At 49.6% G+C, this 2500-nt stretch overlaps 1 protein-coding gene across 1 annotated transcript in view; it reads right to left on the reverse strand.

The window, feature by feature from the left end:
- The window catches only part of LOC311311739 (serine/threonine-protein phosphatase 6 regulatory ankyrin repeat subunit C-like), a 20312-nt gene that overhangs the window by 9185 nt on the left and 8627 nt on the right, over positions 1 to 2500 (reverse strand). Inside the window, exons 13-17 of the mRNA XM_084441495.1 lie at positions 2317 to 2385; positions 2036 to 2176; positions 982 to 1041; positions 706 to 817; positions 439 to 510 (exon numbers count right to left, since the gene is read on the reverse strand). Coding sequence (XP_084297621.1) covers positions 439 to 510; positions 706 to 817; positions 982 to 1041; positions 2036 to 2176; positions 2317 to 2385 — 454 coding nt within the window. The remainder of the gene's footprint in view (positions 1 to 438; positions 511 to 705; positions 818 to 981; positions 1042 to 2035; positions 2177 to 2316; positions 2386 to 2500) is intronic.

Consider the following 2500-nt stretch of genomic DNA (forward strand, 5'->3'; position numbering starts at 1 on the left):
CTAGGTCAGGGGAATGACTGGGCCAGGGCTAGGCCAGGGGGAATGACTAGGCCAGGGTTAGGCCAGGGGGAATGACTGGGCCAGGGAGGACTGGGCCAGGACTAGGCCAGGGTGAATGACTAGGCCAGGACTAGGCCAGGGGGGACTGGGCCAGGACTAGGCCAGGGGGAATGACTAGGCCAGAGCTAGGCCAGGGATAGGCCAGGGGGAATGGCTAGGCCAGGGGGGATGACTAGGCCAGGGCTAGGCCAGGGGGAATGACTGGGCCAGGACTAGGCCAGGATAATTGACTGGGCCAGGACTAGGCCAGGGTAATTGACTGGGCCAGGGCTGGGCCAGGGCTAGGCCAGGGATAGGCCAGGGGGAATGACTAGGCCAGGGGGAATGACTAGGCCAGAGTTAGGCCAGGATTGGGCCAGGGGGAGTGTTGGTACTCACAGCCAGGTGCAGAGGGCTGACAGGAACGTTGCTCTCCACCTCTCCCAGACAGTTGAAGGACATCTCCAGCAGCTGAGCACAAAACACCACTTTCACATCAAACCAAAGGATCCAAGCAGGTGCTAGTTGTTAACTTGTTACTTGGCCATAAAAGCCCCGGTGGTGTGTGTGTGTGTGGGTGTGTGTGTGGGTGGGTGTGTGTGTGTGTGTGTGTGTGCGTGCGCGTGTGTGTGTGCCCGTGTGCGTGTGTGTGCGTGCATAACTCACCAGCTCCAGGTTCTGCTTGTTTCCGTGGGCGGCTGCGTAGTGGACTGCACTGTAGCCCTTGCTGTTCCTCAGAGCTGGGTCCGCCCCCTTGTCCAGCAGGTACTCCAGACAACTACACAACAAATAAACACAAACAAACAAACAAACAAACAAACAAACACACACAACATAAACATGAGTACACTGGAGAAGCCCATCCAGTTTCTACTGCTGCAGGGTCGTTGTGACATGTCATTTAAATGTTAAAGCGTGTTTTGTTTTTAATCAGGCACTTACAAGAACGCCTCCTTCTCCTTCTCCTCGCTCTGCTGGTTAGCGGAGTAATGTCTGTCCACTCTGAAACACACAGAGTCCACATTTGACCCTTGACCCACGACAAAATCCAGAGTTACTGTAGAAAATCACTTCCTCTTTTTTTGCTGTCACTTCTAAGGAAGCGTAGCAACGAGAGATGGTTTGTAGACGCGATCGACTGAAATGTAGCTTAACATTGTAGCCCATCAGCGCTGTTTCCAGCTAACGTTAGTCAATTATCCCCGCTGTAAAAACAGCCTCAGATTTAGCTGCTAATAAAACAAAACATTCACTTTCATAATCTGTGGGAATCAGTTTTAATTGGGAAACATAGTTTTTAAGTTAAGTTGTTACTAAATAAAAGTAATGAAATAATAATAATACAAATAAAATAATAGAATACGTCTTTCCTTCTTAACGATTTAATAGAATTCTAAACGTCTTCCAACAGGACGGGGAGTTGAACCCGTGACCCCTGTATTACAAGTCTGCTGCTCTAACAATTGTGCTACTTGGGCAACCGGGTTTATGGGTGCCTTGAATCAAAGGGGTTAGGGTTGGTAAATACAGGTTTAAATGAAATAGCCTTCACTGGTTTAGTGCTATTTATTGATTGTATATTTCATGTCGTTACTCTGACTGCATAGTTAAAAATAGGGGTTGAAAATGTGGGATTTCTGAGTTTCCGGGTTTGAATCTAAAGAATGAATGAGGTCCAATCAGTTGGTAAAACGATAGCCCCTCAAATAACACATTTTATGTAGGCTACTGTCTCTGTTGTAGCTAATCCAAAAAAGCAGTTTGCAATTCAGACCTGTCAAACTGGGAAACGTAGCCTACAGGATATAAGCAACCAGAGCCGAGTAGTCTACTACACTGAAGCAGTGCTCTACTGCCCCCTGTGGGTTGCGGGTTGTAATAATAATTTTACCGCCGCTGCCACTGTCGTTGTTGCTCTCGCCATGAGGTGCGGCGAAATATTGAAGTTGGGATGACTGTATGTGCATGTGTGTGTGTGTGTGTGTGTGTGTGGTACCGTCGGAAGCTTTGAGAGGCAGCAGCGTAGTGCAGGGGGCTGCAGCCCTTCAGGTCCAGCTGGTTGACCTCGGCGCCACCGCTGACCAACGCCACGCTGCTCTGGTACGCCCCGTTAGCTGCCGCGTAGTGCAGAGGAGCTCTGGAGAGATGGAGGAGAGGTCGCACACACACGCACACACACAAGCGCACGCACACACACACACACACACTTCAGAACAGGTGGACCCAACAGCATTCAAGGAACCAATCAGATGTTATGCTCTCCTAAAGCCCGCCTACCTCCCCAGTTTGTCCTTCGTACTCAGATCAGCACCACTGCTCAACAGCAGGTTCACACACTCAACATTCCTGGGGAAGAAGAACAAAGAGTTACTTTTTGGCAAACGACTCACAGTGTTGGTCTAATTCCCTTATTGAGAGAGAGAGAGAGAGAGAGAGAGAGAGAGAGAGAGAGAGAGAGACA

The sequence above is a fragment of the Borostomias antarcticus genome (genome assembly GCF_949987555.1).
Source record: "Borostomias antarcticus genome assembly, chromosome: 7".
NCBI lineage: Eukaryota > Metazoa > Chordata > Actinopteri > Stomiiformes > Stomiidae > Borostomias > Borostomias antarcticus.